Source organism: Micropterus dolomieu, linkage group LG05 (genome assembly GCF_021292245.1).
Source record: "Micropterus dolomieu isolate WLL.071019.BEF.003 ecotype Adirondacks linkage group LG05, ASM2129224v1, whole genome shotgun sequence".
Classification (NCBI taxonomy): Eukaryota; Metazoa; Chordata; class Actinopteri; order Centrarchiformes; family Centrarchidae; genus Micropterus; species Micropterus dolomieu.
In genome coordinates this window covers 15044125-15060916 of record NC_060154.1, presented here as the reverse complement: position 1 = coordinate 15060916, position 16792 = coordinate 15044125, and the positions used below count along the sequence as shown (strand labels likewise).

Below are 16792 nucleotides of genomic sequence, written 5' to 3'. Positions count from 1 at the left end.
CGATAATTCGAGGCGGAAGACATCAGCCGAATCTTCCGTACTAGCAAAGATGCTCTGTAGTCAACTGGAGCGGCTTATGTTGTGCAGCAACCAGCGATAGTTTTGGACGATAGGAGCAGAGCGAACGGTTTGTTTTCATCGTTAACCGGTGAACGGGAGCTGCTCTTTGTTCGTCTTCGAACAAACTGTCGTTTTTTGCATATCCAGCGGAGGGTTAAGTTAAGTGTTTTCATGTTGTGCAATTTACAGTGTTTGCGTGAAGACTCCCTAACTGGCGGATCGCATCAGTTCGCCCGGAGGGTCATCGTCAGCGACGACACCCTCTGCTCAGTTAGCGTCAGCTGTTTAGAAAATGACCGGAGAGAAGATCCGCTCCCTGCGCAAGGACCACAGGCCGAGCAAGGACCAGGATTTACTGGAGCCGGACGAGGAGGCTGCAACCGGGACGTTCACCGCCTCCAAGACGAACAACAAGAGCAGAGCGAGTAAAATCTTCAGTAATCACAAGTTAAACAAGTCTTCGTCCACGCAGCAGCAGAACCAACAGTCGCAGATTAATGCTAACACCAACACGCTGTCAACGTCGGATGTCATCGATGACAACAACAAAAACCCCATTATCCGAACCGCGCAAGACTTTCCGGTGCATGAATGTGTCTTTAAAGGAGATGTCCGACGCCTGTCTTCCCTCATACGGACGCAGAATATCGCCCAGAAAGACGTCCATGGTGAGTCCACCAGCTGTTTATCTATATTAGGCAGGATCCCCCCCAAACCAGTCACAATCGACCAATTACAAGGTCCGGGGAAGCTCAGTTTTAGTTAGCTGATAGGCCATCAGTGTCCAGCAGCACTGGAAGTAGGCGAGGCTTCTCCCTACCAAGGCCTGGAGAACTGATTCCCAAAATAAGGAATACTTTGAATCCACTACCCTACAGTATTTTGAAATCCAGTGCCTTCAAGTAAATCGAACAAAAAAGTGCATAAGATAGATTGTTTTCTTTAGAGGCTCTATGCCCCATCCCACCTACAGATCAGTCACAAAAACCTAGATAAGCTATCTTTGGTTAAATGCTTATTAGACGTTGGTGCATAGCCAGGAGTCAAAGGATTTAGGGAATATTTATTACTTATCGGAGACAGATAGCACCTCTTCTGCAGGGCAAAGTCTGCTCAGATAACACCACCATTTCCAAAGAAACACTCCCTGAACGGACAAAATGAGGAGATTATTTTGTTTGGTTCACCTGCCGAGACAACTGATGGCCTGTATCTGGTGCTCGGTGTCACAGCTGGAATGTGGCATGTCTTCAAATCAGAGCTCTGACATGTTGCAATGCAACTGGGCATTCGCCTCTGGTGTTGTTTTTAGAACTTGAGCCTGTATTTTTCAAAGGCTTTTTCGCCCGTCTTGAAGAGGGTTGGCACGGCTTAGTGGCAGTAGTTTGTGTGTTTACTCACATATCAGTTTAGCTTCCACTGGATACATGCTGAAGCCTGACTGTCACACAATATCATTCAAATCAGTTGGCGTTGATTAACAGTCAGTACAAAGATCAAGCTTTATTATTTGTTCTGTTGTTCCCATTGGGCACATGTAAAGCAAATATAATGTACAGGTAACTGTTATAATGATGTTTAATTATGTGATCCACATCACAAGAAAACATGACCAGTAGTTGTATCAGTCCGTTCAGATAATATTGGTATTGTGCGCCAGTGTTGTCCAGTCCTGACTTCAGAAGAAGAAGAAGAAGAAGAAGCTGGAACCATTCACTTTTGGCAGTTTTTGCTTGATGTATGATTTAAAAACAATTTTTCAATGCTTTGTGTAATACCAGTAAAATTCCATTCACCACCATTGAACTGGATTGACAGTAAACATCACAGAGACAAATATCTCCAAACTTCAGTGGAAGAAACTGAATCTATCTGCATGATACCGTCACTGGCAGGCGTGCAATAGCAGTTAGATGTTCAGTGTCTTACCCAAGGACACTTGAACAGAAACGTGATTGTTGGTGTGTGTGTGCAACCAAACACAGGCCTCCAACATCTTTGTGTGACCAGAAATTGACTTCACTTGTGCCGTTGCCCTACCTATGCAGTTTATGATGTAAATGCTCTGTATTTGTATTGCGCCTTTCTAGCCTGGAGGAGCCGGGGATTGAACCGCCAATCTTCCGATTAGTGGGCAACCCGCTCTTCCCCCTGAACCATTGCCAGCCATTTATCACAACATCGGGGCTTCTGCAAGGCAGGCCCTCTTTACTGCTCGCCCACCGCCCTTCTTCTGGAAGAGAAGCCTGAAGGAGCTGACGGGGCAGTCTGGCTTCCTCTTGAGGGATTTTCCAACACTTAAGAGGCACATTTCACATCCTGGGAAGAAAACCTGTGCTTCTCCACACCTGACCTTAAAACGTTGTTTTCCCTGAATGCATTTTTACCACGCTGTGTTTACTTTTATGCCAGTTAACAAGCTGCCACTTCGGCGGTGGAGTAGGTTAATAGACTATAATATTGCCTGTCAGGGTAGGAGAACACACTATAGGCATATACTTACCATATCATTTGGGATTTAGTGGATTCTGCCTCCCAATTTAAGCATTTAATTCACCCTGAGTGTGACAGTCCTAGAGGCACAGTGCTTGTCACAGACTCTCGTCTCGTATTCTTGATATCAAAGGCAGCTGACAAATTCTATTTTTTCCTCCCTCTTCTTCAGGAAACACGCCGTTGCACCTCGCTGTCATGATGGGGCACAAAGGTGAGTAATGTGTAATGAATGCATCTCCATGTTGTTTATTTTTGTCTCTCTCCGTAGCTTTCTAAATGATTCTGTCTGACAGTCTGTATGTCTTTTGTTTCTTGTGTTTCAGTTAATTCTCCTGTCTTTGTGTGTGCATTTGTCCAGTTAATCACTAGCAGACATTTGTCACAGATCACCACACAAATCCCAGACAAAAAGCTCATGCATGAATAAAGAGGTTGTGTTGATGGATTGTCACCTGGTCAAAAATGGGCTGAGAAAACTGTTTTCTTCCTTTCTTGTGGCCATGTCTTATCTTCTATTTAATATATTTCTAGAGACTATTAGAACATATTTAATCAGTGGGGATTAGATAATGATGACACAGCTAGAAATAGGATCCTCTCAGTGGCTGAAGTCTCTTGTTCTGATTGGTGTTCCACCGCTGGCTCAAAGACTAACAGTTTGAAGCTGGCAGAGGGGATAATTAGTTGAGATAAGAGATGTCATTTTCAATGTCCATAATGTTTGCTTAGTGTGTTGTTTCTCTTGTGCTGGAGAGTTTACTTAGTAATTATCTAAGTCTTTGGTTGAGTTAGAATCAGTTGTGGACAATAATCGCACAAAATGATGTGAAGTTTTGGCATGTTTCACACAGATGGTAGAGCTTTGTGCATTTTCCCAAAGATCCAAAAGGGTTACAACTTATGTATGTAACACATCCTACAATAGCAATCACAACAAAACAACTGGCTAATCTGATGAATATGTCATAATGTATTAGTGCTCTGTAGAAACCTTTACATGATCTAGTTTTTAACTGAATTGCACTGGCCAGACTGAAAGCATGTGCATGAAATATTAACACGCTGCCCCTTTGTGAGGCGATGCTTACATTTAATTTCACAAAGAGACTTCAGAACATGCTATTGAAAAATTAATCCCCCTCCATCTTTTGTTTACAGCAGGCTCTCCGTTAACAATTCAAGCATAGGGTTGCTTGTACTGCAAGTCCCCATTTGTTTAGTGTCTGTCATTGGAGCATGGGTTTCAATTGATTTCACATTCGCAAAGTTCAATTCCTGTCGCTGGAGTGAAGGCCCTGCCACTGCCCATTGGTAATTCAGACAGCGGAGAGGGCTGAATTGTCGTGGTGGACGGGACGCTATGGAATTGATTGTGTTAATGAGGTTGCCTATCTCTTGCCTAAGCTGCTCCCCCATCCTCCAGGGATGCTCAGGCCAGACAGGCTGAAGGCTACAGCATGAGATCATAGTCTGGGTGTGGCTGGTCTGTATGGATGGAAAGGACAGGGCTCTCTTTGTGTATGGCCGAGCGTGTGTTTATCGTTTACCAGACTAGTAATGACAGCGATGCATGTCTGTACTGTTGGACAGGTGAAAAATACCTTGTAGAAGAAGAAGAAGAAGAAGAGAGAGACCGTTTTTGTCACTAACAGCCAAAAACGGAGAGTACTGCGGTGCATATTCGTGGTTCTAAAATGAAATATTGAGAAATTTAAGGGACTTTGTTTTCTCACAGGGCTGCCAAACATTTGTCTGGGGAAATGTAAACAGCAACTGCAACTAAAAATTATTTTCATCAGCGATTAATATGCCAGTTATTTTCTCAGTTAAGTGGTTGGTATATAAAATTTTGGAAAATACAGAAAAATACCCATTACAATTTTATAGCCCAAGCTGACATCTTCAAAAATGTTTTGTTTTGTCTGACCCAACACTCCCAAATACATATAACTTAAAATAAAATGAGAAAAAACAAGCAAATGCTTGTTCATGTTAAAAAAGGATGTAAACGAATTGACTGATCATTTCAGTTCTAGGAAAACAGGGAAACAGTGACTGAGGTAGAAGATGACACGTGAAGTTGAGAGAAAAGCCAAATGAGTAATAAAACAACTCCTAAATCTATGATGTGAATGAATGTACGACAGTGGATATTTCAATTCAATAAATGGGTCTGCTCTTCAGGTCACTATCTGACTCATTATTTGCAATGTGTTCCGAACACATTCTCTGGAAATGAAACTCTGTGGAAACTGAACACACAATACTGAATTTCACGCCCAGTTTTAAGATAACACCATGATCAGAGGTATAAGATGCCTGTTTCCTGATGCGTCCCCCTTCAAAGGACAGAAAAAATGTTTTCCTTTTGTGCAGGGGCTGTGATATATGTTTCTCACAAAGATAATATCACAAAGATATTTCAGATTGGTTTCAGAGATATAAGATCGTTTTTGCAGCCAATGTACGAGTCTGGCAGGGTTAGTCTTCTTCTGGTGTGCTGGCTTAAATCGAGAGAGGCGATTCGAGTCTCATTATGTACATAATACAATATTAATTTTGTCTGGACAAAAAACACAACATTGCTTTGGGGAGTATCAGATTTGCCTCAGTGAATGTGACAATGTGATTCTTTAGCTCCTGTTTGATTCGGTGGCTGAGTGAGTGAGTGATTGATGGTGAGCAAGTGAGCGAAAAAGCCATTTTATAGATGTACTCAGCCTGGATCAGAATGGGCGGTGATGGTGGGGGTTTTAACAGCCCACAGAGCCTCTTGACAAGTGCCCCTATTGCAGCCAGTGCACGTACTGAAGCACTTTGTTTCTCCATCCTGCCCTGCCTCCCTCATTCCTCTGTTGTTAGAGTTGTATATGACTCAAGCAGGACCTCCGTACAGCTGCTGCACATGCAATCAACCCAAAAACCCGCAGGGACACTTTTATCAATACTTTCATGACTGTGTAGCAAACCATGGCTAATGAGTTTTAGGCCAAATGTTAATGTATCCAGGCAGCTCTTTTTGATTTGATTCATATGAATGACCTGCAGTCGTTTTTTTCCCAGCTTCCTACAAGGAAAATGCAAAGACAACACCAACTCAAAAAAGCTATGTTTATATTTTTTCATTATATTTTAACTATTATATGATAGAGAAACAAATAGTCAATTTATTGATAAGTTGACAGACAGAAAACAGCTTTATAGGGGAGGGATGCTTTTTTTGGTCAGCTGGCAGTAGAGAGATGTCAGGAAATAAAGGGAGAGACAGGTCCGAGGGATGTTGCTGTCGCTGGTTGACGTCCTAACTCCTACAACACCAGGGCACCCCAGTCAGCATCTATTTGATTAATGATCAATGTTAATATCAATATTGTTTTTCAAGCAGAAATAAAAAATGTTCTCTGGTTCCAAGCTTCTCAGATGTTTCTTTGCCATATATGTAAATAAACAGAATATTTTTGTTGGTCGAACAAAGCACGCAATGAATGTCACCATGGCTTTCACCATTTTCTGACAGAATGATTCATGTAGAAAAGGATCTGCAGACTAATCAAATAATTGTTAGCTGCAGCCTTAAATAATAGCTGTACTACTTTTTGAATCTTTAATAGTTCATAATGTATGTCCTACTGCTTCTGGTATTGTGCTCCAGTTACTATTTATCTAGATTTAATAATGTTAATCAGTGAAAAGCCAAGACAGATCTTCAACACATATTTAAAGCACAGTAAACAAATGGTGTAGAAACCATGTCTCCATACACTGTGGTGACTGAAATCATTCATATATTTTTGTCAGTATCAGTAAGTCCATAGACTCGACTCCTCGTACCTATTTGGCTGAAGCCAGACCAGAAGTCAGCAAGTTCGCCACTCAGGATGCACGGCTTGGCTCTTCTCTGTATGTCTATGTAATGTATATCTGATAAATTTTGTCATTATTATTACACAATCATTGGATTTGGCAGGGTGATTTATAGGTCAAAGGCCTGAGGGAATGCGAGGCTTACGTCAGAAAGCAAGCGCTCGAGCTCTTATTTTCTCAACATCAACCTCTGTTATTAGCTGCTCCGTCCCCGAGCCCAGGCATGGATCGGAATAATGAATTAACACAGAGGTTTGCCTTTTTTCTTTTTTTTTTGTTTGCTGATGTAAGGCTTTTTGTGAGGCACTCTGCAGTTAACATCTATCCTTTCTGGTGCCAACACAGCTTCTTTACTTAATGAGAGGATGCAATATGGCCGATATTAATCAATCTTTCCGAAGTGGTGCTCACCATTTGGCCTATATTCAGCACTTAACATGCAGATCACGTCCACAAGAATTGGGCAGGAAATTTAAAGAAGAAAATGAATTCACACTAGTCATGAGTCAAGTCTCTGAACCTCAGCTGCTCCCTTGCTGTGAACACAAAGACTTCCCGTTGGCCTGTCTTTTTTTGTTCATTTAGGTTTCCTTCGCCTTGTTTCCACCTTGAAGCCAAGCTGTATATTAGAGCAACATTGGTGTTGAGTATAATTGTTTTTGTAAAGAATATAACCTAAATGCTTTGGGTGCTGTCAAAAGACACATTTTTCCCTCTCTGTAACTATACGCTTGGGATAGTCACGCTCCTCTTTGTTGTGTGTATAATATGTTTAATTGGGAAGCGTTTCAAAATGTATTCCTCTCTGTCATAAAGAATGTATGAGACCATGGCCTCTTTCTCATTAATAAAACATAGAGAGTATGTAGATCATATGGGTGATTTGGTATTTTAGACTATGGGACAGTGTTGCTACATGTTATTATTATAATTTTTTTTCAAAAGTTATTGTTTGGTTCTTGACACCAGGTTGGCTCTGTGAGTACGCCACTTGCGTCAGCCTTTTTTAATAGTTTTCACAATAGTACTTGTGTTTTGCAGAGAAACAAGTCTGAACATGAGCGCCGTAACCAGTTTGAATGTTTGCCTGACTGGAATGCTGTATTGAGAGCTTCTATGTGGCTTGTGTCAGCCTAAGCGATTATTGAAAAGGCTGGTGAAGCAGCTGTAATAAAAGCCCAAGTTCCTGCCCCATCAAGTAAAAGCCCGACAGGAACATACCCAGCAGACTGTTAGCAGTTAGCCTCTGCTTTGCATGTGAGCGGTTTGCTGCTCACAGGACTGTTACTGTTCCTGCCCAGTGCTGAGGCGGAGCTGCACAGATGCCAACATGGTAATGAATGATGTCACGACAAAACTGACAGCTGAGCCGGGAACAACAGGCTTCATTTTTGGCTTGCTATACTTTGTTGTCAGGCTGCCCAGAGAGTGATGGGATTCTGTGCTGCACTTACTGCTGATCTTGCCATAGAAAAGGGTTTTTCCCTTTTGTTGGAGCACAAGCACAGCTCTAAGCGTTATACTGCACAGTACCAGGGGGTGTCTTTTTGATAAAGTTTGACATTTTATCCCTGAGAATTCTTCTTCATTTTATAGCAATATAAATTAAAAAATAAAGTAGGTGCAGAGTCTTGTGTAACTGTAGGTCCCATATGGCTCTTTGATTAATGCATCAGCTGTCAACGCAATCCTACACACACTCTGTCCCTCTATAAAACCAGGATTATTGTTATATCATTGGTTTGATGTTATAACAAACATCCTCACTTTGTATCACACATGTTTACAGTAGTCGGGCAACATTTCATATCAATATTTACTGCCAAGTGGTAAATGTGTGATCAGAAGTGTGCAGCAGCATTTGTGCAGGGGCAGGCAGCACAGAGGTAAAATGTAAAGCCAGTTACAGTGTCTTTCATTTTTGTTTGAGAAAATGAGAGCTGGGCACTGTGTTGCCATGGATTTAAAATTGTTTCTTGGGCTTTTATTTTTTGATAGGCAAAGGGGGGAGTATGAATCGGGATAAAGTGCATGCCCTGTGAATGTTTGTTTTTCTGTGTCTTAACATTTTCTATTCATGCATTGTGGCTGCATTGCATTAGAAAGACAAATGAGGAAGATCTTTAGAGCGTATTCACCCATTGGTGTTTGTCTTGAATAAAGGTCATTTCTGCTAAATACCACAGCAGTTTATATGTCGGTCTGTTTCTCTGTGTATATTTTTGAGTCTTCTCTGAGACAGCGTTTGATGATTAGGTGCAGAGTCTTTTCCCTGGTCAGAAGTAATGGGGCTGCATTAAATTTTTTTTATCACATCTCTTGTTTTTGCCTGAATTGTCTCCAATGCCCCCTGTTTAAGCAGAAAGCAGCAGCCTGGATTTTAATTGGTCGTCAGAGAAAAAAGCCACTTCAGATGTTGCAACTAACGATTATTTACTCAAATTGTCTTGTTTTCTTCCACACCCCAAAGATATTCAGTTTACTGTCAGAAGAGGAAAGAAAACAGAAGATATTAACATTTAAGAAGCTGGAATCAGTCGATTATTCCATTATCAAAGTAGTTACAGATGAATTGAATAGTTGACATCTAATCGATTAATCGTTCCAGCTCTATCTCTCATAAGTTCACTGCCAATTATATTCCAGCCAGGTATCTTAACTCAGAATGAGCCTGCCTGCAACCTTCTATCCCTGAGCAAATCGGTGCCTATTCCAAAAAAATCTAGATTTAAGACTAAAACCAAACAGACCTTTGTTATGGGAGCACACACTGGGTCGTGTTTGTCTCTCTTGTGTTCTTTGTGCTGCTGGTCTTTTGTTTGCACACTGTATAAGTTGTGTAACTTGTTTGTCTTAATTGTGTTGCTCTCAGTAAAACTGGTTTAATCTTACAGAATGTGCCCACCTGCTGCTGGCCCACAATGCACCAGTGAAGGTGAAGAACGCTCAGGGATGGAGCCCCCTTGCTGAAGCCATCAGCTATGGAGACCGACAAATGAGTGAGTATCCTTGACTGGCTGACTGGCAGTGTTTGATGATACACAGATAGTAAGACCTTTGACACCCCACCACCATTGCAACATACTCCCATTTCCACTGCATGGTATGGCTCAGCTCGCTTAGAACCTTTCGTTTTTGGTTTACAATTGGCAAAAGTTGTACATTGTACCAGGTACCTGGTGCTCTTTGTGGTATCACCTCAATCAAGGTTCAAAGTGAGTTGAGCCGATGCTAAAAGGTGGAGTTAAAACACTGCTGAGCGCTGATTGGTCAGACTGAATCGTTACTAGAATTGTCACTTGGGCATCACAGGACATCCTGCACAAATCCGCCATTTTTAAATAGCCAAGCTACCATCAATAGCGACCCCAATTTTTTAGTCACTCGACCCAGAGATTCCTCTGAAAAGGATCCAGCGAAAGTTCCTGTGTTTGTGTTACACTGAAGATGATGATCAAAATGAATCCCGCTGACATAGAGGGGGTTACTTTCTTCAGTGAAAAACGAAATTGAGAAAAGTACCAGGTACCAAAAGTGTGTCGTGTCAATGTGCCGTACAGTGCAGTGTGAATGAGGCTATACTGAGATAATGTTGGTCAGCCAGCTTTTTCACTAAAATCACTGTGGCTTCAGTAGGGTTTGAGTTTGGGTTTTCTCATGTGAAAACAAGTGATCGAGGACAGAAAAGGTCTGATCAACAGATGCAAATCAACAGTTGCCTCTGCACATTCTTCTACACTGCTGCCCTCCAAGTGAGGCCATGATGCCAGCCTGCCTCCTTTGTCCCTCAGAGAGAGAGGACATTCCTAAAGGCCTCAAGGCTTTTGTGCTCCGATGAAAAGCAATTCATTAGATGTTTCTCTCTCTCCTCATAGGCTGATTATGCTCAAGCCCCTGCCTCGCCCATTTCTCCCCACAGCTCCTAGTGGCTCAAACTTTTTTCAAGAAAAATATTTGCATTTCAAATGGATATATTCACTATTACTAGAAAGCTTTTTATCTTTTTTACTTTATAGGTGCATTTTTTTCCATTATCTATACAAAGTGCTTGAACATCTGGTCATGGGAAGGTTTCCCTCTGTGCGGTGGAGCTCTGTGTCAGTGGTGATTGACTGATGCTGCAATCTTACATAATGACATTTGAAACACAGCTACAATCCTGCGAAAAGACAGGCAGACTAATGTCAAATTTTCTAAAACACATATTAAGTGTCAGTCCATCTAAATGAAAGAGTTGGGGCTTATTAGTGCAGCTGCTTGGCACCAATATTGATCAGTCTACAGGGTTAAAGTGTCTCCATTGACTACATCCTCTAATCAACTCTCTAAAGCCACTTACCGTCCCTGACCAGGTTTACAAGTGTCTCTATTGACTGAAGCCTCTAATGAACTCTGTAACACCATTTTACTTTACTTCAGCTCGTCTGGGCTCATACAGACCACCATGTAACGCAGCTATAATGTGACAGTTTTGAGCAGCTATTTTGCTTCTGCTGCCGTCTCTATTCACCAATGCTCTTACATGCTGATTGCAGCATGTAAGGTTGAGGGAAATGTATACCAAATACTATAAAAGCAATTTACAGCACTTCTTAACAAAACAGAATGTAATGTGAAATTATATGAATGTATAACAATGTCTGTCTATACAAGTATCTAAGGGTTTTCCAGATAGGGTACGAATATAGAATTCACACTTGCTAGCTTTTTCAGGGCTTTCAAACACAATGTCTTCATCAGCAACTATAAAAAAGAAAGGATCAAAACACTAGGAGGTTGTGGAAAAAGCTTCTCCTTATGTTGCTGGAAGGTTTCGGTGCCCCTGTAGCCTTTGAGACTCGATAGGCTGCATTGAGATCGGCTTGAGGGGCACTATTGAAACATCGCTGGGTTGTCCGGCAAAGGAGCTGTGTGCAAGTGCACATTCCTGGTCGATGACTTTGTAACAACGCTGTATTTCTACAGCTTTTACTTTGTGATTGTTGTGACAAAAGAAAGAAGAAATGTTTGCTGAGTTGTAAAACCCTGTCTTATAGTATTATAATAGTAACTGTAATAGTGTTGTGGTACGTGAAATGCTTATCTATTATAAACTCAAACTGGACTTTCTGGATTGTATTTCATCTGTCTAACTACGCAGCCCGCTACATTGTTTAAACGCAGGGCTGACTTCGGTCTGAATGCCCTCTAAACGCTCTCTGTTCAAAAAGGCACAAGTTATTTTTTCATTGTCAGAGCAGCTATGGCTCTGGACATTATAAGGCAGATTTGCACCACGAGAAGCGCCAAACAAATAGTGATTCAAACACCTCCGTTGAATACAGTTCCGGGAAAGTGCAAATTCACCTGGACTGTCCCCGCTTTTCCTGGATCCAGACCAGGGCGATGAGTTTGTAGGCCAGAGCTTACTGGCCAGGCCTGCATCTGTCTGCTGCTTCAGGAGATGACTAGACAGGCAAATGCTCAGTCTGCTGGCAGACAGGTACAGTAGGTCAGCTGACAAAAGGAACTGCAGCTTCTGTTGCACTGAGCTAACTGAGAAGGACTGTTTGCCTCTTTGTGTTCTTTAATGTTGCTCAAAAGTACAGGGCAGGGCCTCTGTTGAGTCTTCACACTGTAAACGATCACACTTGGCCTTCCACACATTTACCTGGCTGCCACGATGACATGAAAGGAGAAAGGTCCTGTAGGAAACTGTGACCGTGTCAGCGCAATAAATGTTGAGGCCTTTACAGGCTTAGCCAAGCAGCGCGCTGCCTAGCAGTTATTCAGTATGAGTCAGCGTCCGTCAGGAGACTGGGAGGGAAGTGAAGACCTAGGAGCTTTGTTGGTTTGATTTACAGTCGAGGCAAATGTCCGGGCCTGCAAAGTGCTGAAAACTGGTAACATTATTTTGATCCATAGATCTTGTCAGATTAACCTGTGTCATTTCAAAGCAAATGTTTTCTTGAAGGGATTAATAAAAAAAATTTAACTCAGTGCTCTCGCTGTGTTATTTTTAGCCAATGTTTATGACTAATTTCCATGGATGTCCACGTTTATTTTGGCTGGAATGTGATTTGATGTATTTGTCACCGTAGTTTTGTCACATGTGGCTTTCCACTTGAACTAGGAGGCAAAATGTGGCTCAAAAATAGAAATAGTTTTGTTCAAAAAGAGTTATTTCGGTCCTCAGTTGCTTTCCACTCACACAGCTGTGTTGTCAGCTTGTTTAAACGCTGGCACAGTCATGCTGGTGTTTAAACATGGCTGGTAAAGGAGATCTGCTTGCTTGCTTTCACTGTTTCATGCTTTTTCTCACTTCAAAGAACATCGGACCTGTCGTGGAAATTGTCTGCAAGCACTCAACGCATAATGAAAACACTGACGGGTTGAAGATTAAAATACAGTGGTATGAAAAAGTTATTGCCCCCTTCCTGATTTCTTATTTTTTTGCATGTTTGTCACACTGATATGTTTCAGATTGTCAAACAAATTGAAATATTAGAAAAAGATAACACAAGTAAACACAAAATGCAGTTTTTAAATGAAGGTTTTTATTATTAAGGGAAAAAGATCCAAACCTACATGGCCCTTTGTTTGATCTGAAACATTTCAGTGTGACAAACATGTAAAAATAATAAGAAATCAGGAAGGCGTCGAACACTTTTTCACACCACTGTATATTGTACAAAATGGAGAACATTCCTACAGAGGTCAGAGGATGTGTCTCCTCATTTGTTCAGTGCAGTACACTTTTATAGCATTCAAGACAAGAAACACACCATAACACACCATAATTACGCTGACATAACAAAACACATGTACAGCATCTGGTCCCTCTCAGAGCATGACCACAATGAACACAGACAGTTATTCTCAGGGACCATACTTACAATAGAGAAATGAGCATGTGGCAGGTGGTTAATAGAATGACCACGTGATCAAACTTAGGGTTCACACTATTTTACTTTCACAGACCATATTATAAATGTACAAGATCAAGTGACGAAAATAGATGACATCTTTGTCTCTTCAAAGACCAGGGGAAAGTAAGGCTGTGATATCAAATTCAAAATTTAATTTTCTTATTTATTTTTTCCTTGAAAAGCATTGTGGTTAGGCCTGGTGTGACGATAGAAATTATCACCCCGCCACTGGCAAAAGGTTTGTTTTCACTTTTTCTACTGTTACAGCCAATTTAGCTAGTAAACAGCCAACATTTGGAAGATCCGTAATATTGTAAATTCCCTATATGTTGGTGACTAGCCCGTACCTAAGCCTTCCACAGCTTTAGTATTAGACTTACCACCAAATACTATAGTTTCATAGTTCAAACACAGTCTACCTCTGACTAAATAATATCAAAACAGAGTGTTAAAACAAAATAATAATGCCTGAATTGGCTAGATCAACCATACTAAACATATTAGGTGGTGATGGAGCAATGGATAAGACTATGCCTTTGGTGTGAGAGACCCAGGTTCAATGACTCATCCACCAATGTGTCCCTGAGCAAGACACTTAACCCCTAGTTGCTCCAGAGGCGTGCGACCTCTGACATATATAGCAATTGTAAGTCGCTTTGGATAAAAGCGTCAGCTAAATGAATAAATGTAAATGTACTAAAGGTTAACTAACTCCCCCCCCCTCCCCACCCCACCCCACTACATTTCTGCATACTTTTTGAAAGCAGCTTGTTATTTTTAATCAAACATTTATAGCTCTCCATCCTGCATCTGGTGTGTTATCTTTAGTTAATGTGGCCGTTTTGAGGCTCTTTAGATGTCTTGTAAACTTGTAGACTGACGCCTCAGTAAGTTTAAATATTTGAAACTATATCTAGATTATCCTGTTGCTGCTGCCTGCCTGCTTTGCTCTACGACACACTGACTCCACAGTGTACCTGTGTCAATATTGACTGTTCTCAGATTGTTGGGCACCTGCCAGCACCAGTTGTACACTTAGATCTAAGGCCTAATTGTTAAATAGTAGCAGTTTGTGGTGTAAATACAAACGTGTCCTGACTTTGTCTCTTTTTTATTAATGCGTAGAGGTGAAATCACTCACCTCATTAATATCAGGAAAGTGCCCTAATCAGTAACTGCCTAAATTAGCGCCAACATGTAGTGTCAGTTTGGTTTAGTATAACAGCGTTCGGCATTGCTCTTTGGGCAGATGGCGAGATTGTAGTCCTTTCCTTGTCCTGCTGAGAGGCGGCAAGGATCAGGCCGAGTCCCATCCAGGGCTTGTCCACACTCATTAGGCAGCCGGGCCACAAAGACACCCTCTTCCTGTACTTGTGTCTGTGTCAATTGGCGCATGTGTTGTCATGTGTATCAGTGTGCGTGCATGCGGGCCTGTGCTCTCATTTAGCCTTGTTTTAACATCAAGCCCTCCTCCCCCTCTGGGCTGCCTAGTGGGGAGCGCCATTCAGACAATATGAACATGTTTGTGTATGTTGACTCATCATGAGGAGCACAGGAGCTAGTTAGGCTAATGATTAGACCATATGTCTGCTATTGCTTTTAGTCCTATTAAAATGCAGGACAGTCTGCGTCTGTCACAAGCCAAGCATTTTCTTTTTTAATTACTGTTTTCAATGACTTTATAAGTGGCACAATCAAGTTGTCATTCAATCCCCTGCTGGCTTAATCAAAGCCCCACAATTTTGTCAGTGCACAACTGTTGCTCCCACTCCCCTTATAAACAATTATATATATAATAAATAAATAATAATATTTAAATAAATGTTTGCTAGTTGTATGTGGTTCCTTTTCCATTTTTGCATAAACAAGCAAGTTTCCTGTGGCCAATGGGCTAAAGAGCTGTGAATGCTAGTTAATCTGACCCGTCTTGTTTAAAGGTCTCTCCCCCAGGTTGTTAAGTAGGTAAAAGGCACAGCTCATTAGCAGATGAGCCAGAAGATGAGCCAGGCAGCATATCTGCCTGGCTCATTCCCTTTGAACATGCTGGAACGTTTTTGATCCCTGCAGGCGGCGTGCAGGGATCAGTGCGATGCTGCTGTGAGTGCCCCATCTGGCCCCAGGAAGTCAGCATAACTCTGAACCTAAAGCCATCGCCACTGTAAACTGCGGGATCTTTGCTTTCAGCAGTGTGTCATTGTTTACAGGATTTGCATAGTGAGTGAGTCTGTTCCTAAGATAACGGTGGTGACTTATAGTACATTCACACTGCCAGTATGTACTCCTGTCATTCAAAAAGCGGCCTGTTACAAACTGAAACATTCAAAATGGAAACAGGACCACAAAATCTACAACAATCCCTTTTGTTTACAGTGCTACATTAATGCAGCATTTATGCACCTTAAAGAAGGCTATTGTAGAGATTGTACAGCAACAACTGCTGACATGTTGAACACCTTCTTTACATTAAAATGAATGAGGAGGGGCTGCATGGCATGCAGAAGGCACATGCTCAAAAAAAGCTCCTTATGGAAGAAATCAGCCCTCTCTAAATGTGAGAAAGGTTAAATGTTTCAAAAAATATATAATAATAATCATGATTAAGGAGAAGCTGGTTTTCATGGCATGCACAACAAGAGCAATGTGGTGGAAAGAAATTTGCTTTTGAATATAGTGAATAAGTCTACTACGTCTTGGCACGAGTTAAGTGGTGGGATCAGTTTCAGCATATCTAAAGGTGATTTGAAAAGAATCACAGTCGGCTGTTCCAATATCCAATCGACCTTTTCATCATTTTTGAAGTGGAAAAGGTTCTTCGACGATTGCTTTGTGCAGCAAAAAGCTTCCTCATTGTTGGTGCTTTTGTTCTCACTTAATCTCTCTTTCTCTTTTTGTTTCTCGTTCAGTCACAGCGCTGCTGAGGAAGCTTAAGCAACAGTCCAGAGAGAGTGTGGAGGACAAGAGGCCCAAGCTGCTGAAAGCCCTGAAAGAAGTGAGCGGTCTTTACTCAGTTGATGCTGTTTCTCTTTTCCCCTCATCAGATCTTCTTACTTCTCTTTCTGCTCTCATCTTGTTGTCCCTTTTCTAGCTCCTCTTTTCTTGTCTTGATTCCTCCTCTCCTGTCCTGTCCTCTCCTATCGTTGCAAATACACAAACATCCCTCCCAGAAATCAGTCGAGTTTGTCATTCACAAATTACTTCATCACAACAAAGCAAAGCCAGGAGGGACACACAGACACACAAGGCTGTTTAAGGCTAAATGAAACCTCACAGTTTTTTTGTGGCTGCATGGTATGACGCACACTTATGCATGTAACTACTAACAGACGTGCTGTTTAGAGTTGTGACTATCCTTCAGGGTTTGTTGTGGCTGTCTGCCTGACATGATGTCTCTCTCTCACACACACACACACACACACACACACACACACACACACACACACACACACACACACACACACACACAC

At 41.6% G+C, this 16792-nt stretch overlaps 1 protein-coding gene across 2 annotated transcripts in view; it reads left to right on the top strand.

Annotated features, from left to right (window-relative positions):
* LOC123971617 (ankyrin repeat domain-containing protein 13C) overlaps nt 1-16792 on the top strand; it is a 68645-nt gene continuing 51853 nt past the window's right edge. Inside the window, exons 1-5 of one of the 2 annotated variants that reach the window (XM_046050549.1) lie at nt 1-127; nt 250-728; nt 2726-2767; nt 9315-9419; nt 16232-16317. In XM_046050549.1, coding sequence (XP_045906505.1) covers nt 353-728; nt 2726-2767; nt 9315-9419; nt 16232-16317 — 609 coding nt within the window. In that variant the 5' untranslated portion in view covers nt 1-127; nt 250-352. Of the gene's footprint in view, nt 729-2725; nt 2768-9314; nt 9420-16231; nt 16318-16792 lie in introns of both variants that reach the window. The other variant, XM_046050548.1, reaches the window with a different exon arrangement.